This window comes from Egretta garzetta, unplaced genomic scaffold, assembly GCF_000687185.1.
Source record: "Egretta garzetta isolate BGI_Z169 unplaced genomic scaffold, ASM68718v1 scaffold265, whole genome shotgun sequence".
Taxonomy (NCBI): domain Eukaryota; kingdom Metazoa; phylum Chordata; class Aves; order Pelecaniformes; family Ardeidae; genus Egretta; species Egretta garzetta.
The window spans coordinates 1,483,975-1,486,132 of record NW_009259789.1 but is presented as its reverse complement, the minus strand read 5'-3'; the positions used below and the strand labels follow the sequence as shown (position 1 = coordinate 1,486,132).

The window sequence follows — 2,158 nt, the reverse complement described above, 5'->3', positions numbered from 1 at the left end:
GCGCGGGGGCTGCAGCCACGGCTTTGCCCCGTGTGAAGATCTCTGTCAGCGGGATCTCGATCTCGTGGACATAGCGGGGCGAGGGGGAGGAGGATGGGGCCGGCTCCAGCTCCTCGGCAGGGACAAGGTCGCAGGAGAAGCGCTGGTCCTTGCCTTGGAAGGAGGTGCTCTCAAAGTAGTCCCGCCGGGCAGCTGGCGTCAGCAGGGCCCCGTCGGCGGCCAGGGGGAAGACGGCGGCATCGCAGATGCTGTTGGTCTTGGAGAGGACGTAGAGGGTCTCATAGGTGTGGTTGTACTCCAGGTGCGCCCGCAGCGAGGAGAGGCTGCGGAAGCGCTTGTGCTCCCCGCACCGCGGACACCGGTAGGGCAGGTCCAGCGAGGCCATCCCTCAGCTACGTGCCCTGACGCAGGGGAACCGCACGGCCCCGCTCATGGCGCGGGATGGATGGACTGGTGGCACATGGGATGGGCTGGGGAGCCCTGGGTGGTGGGGCCACAGCTCCGCTGGGGCATGGTGGGCTGAGAGCCCTAGGATGGAAGGAAGGGGTCCGGCAGTTCTGGGGGGGATGTCAGCATCGGCCGGTGCCAGGAGCTGGAAGAGATAGGGTGGTTAGTGGTACAGGGACGGCAGGTCCCCAGAAGTCCCTCCTTGGTCCTTCTTCTTGGTCCCCTCTCTGCCTCCATCCTCCCCTCCCATGTTCCTCCCACTCATGCACAACCCTTGGGAGGGTGCACAATGCTCAAGAAGGTGCACACCCTTGGGAAGACCCACAGCGCTTGGGAAGGTGTAAGACCATTGGGAAGGCGCGCAATCCTTGGGAAGGCGCGCAACCCTTGGGAAGGCGTGCAACCATTTGGGGGGAGCACAGCCACAAGGAAGGTGGACAACGCATGGGAAATCTCTCTCCATCCACCCTGAGCTTGCCACAGAGGGGTGGCCCAGGTGCTTTCTTGCCCAACCACCATGCAATGAGCCCCTGCAGTGCCAGGGGTCTCCCAGGAGCATCCCTGTGTCTGATGCTGGGGCCAGGGTGCTGGGAGACACCTTCTCCAAGCAATGGGTGACCCAGTCCTGCTAAACCAGCCTATGCAGCCCTCGCAGCAGGATTAGTTACTTCTCCAGCCCCTCACCACGGCCATCGGGTCTCATCGGTGATCCCCTTGAGGGCTGTGGGACCCCCCATGCTGTGCCATCCTGGTGATACAGAGGACCTGGTGGCTTCCCATGCCTGGGCAAGTGAGGGTCCCTGCGGGGACCTGGTTTATCCTCCACTCACAAAACCCTCCAAGACATGGAGGGGGGGGAATCCCACCCTTGTGAAATGGGGTAAGCCAGCAAAAAATCCAGCCCAGGAGGCACAAGCACATATCGGGGTGCATTGCTGCAATGCCTTCACCCCGAAGCACCGAGGGCACCCATGGGTGGGAGCATCTCTCAGTCGTCCCTCCACAATATCCCACAAAGGGCGCTTCCCACCACCCTAAAACCCTTCTGAGCCCCTCTGCACCCCACAACCACCATTAACGAGTGCTAAACCACCACCGAACCCTCCATCCGATCAATACAGATAAAAAAATAAAAATAAGACACGCTGGGAGGATTTCTGGAACCGCCTGGCTGTGTTTTGGGGTCGTTACAAAACACACCCTCGCACGTTAACCCCGCCTGGGCCACCACCAGTGCCAGCCTGGCCGAAACCCGGCAAACACAAAGCATCACCGGCAACTTTGGTTGCTGCCGATGGGATGAGAAAGCGGTTTTCCATCGTAGGGATGGAGCCACAGCATCGTGCCCCCGCTCTCGCAGGCCTGGATCCCTGCCCGCGTCTCCCGGGGTACCCGATCAGCCTGGCTCCGTATTCCCCAGCCATAAGCCGAGGCAGGATCTGGCCCAGACAGGTCGGAACGCACACATCGCCCGGTTCTACCCTGACCACAGAACCTCTCCTCCCTCCCCTAACAACGGCCAGGGTTTAAGGAAATTATTAGCGGAGTCATTACAGCTGCGGCCACGCTAATAAAGCCCCCAGGCATCCGGAGCCGGGAAATGCTCCCGGCCGATTGCAGCAGCGGGCGAAACCCATCCCCGCGCCGCTACCTGCGATTCATCATGGAGCCTTTCTTCGCATTGTTTAACATTTTTTCTCCTGCCCCCGCT

General features: G+C 61.3%; 1 protein-coding gene across 1 annotated transcript in view; it reads right to left on the bottom strand.

Moving 5' to 3' along the window:
• Positions 1-385, bottom strand: part of FBXO41 (F-box protein 41) — a 10,756-nt gene extending 10,371 nt beyond the window's left edge. Inside the window, exon 1 of the mRNA XM_009639565.1 lies at positions 3-385. Coding sequence (XP_009637860.1) covers positions 3-385 — 383 coding nt within the window. The remainder of the gene's footprint in view (positions 1-2) is intronic.
• Positions 386-2,158: the final 1,773 nt, after the last annotated feature.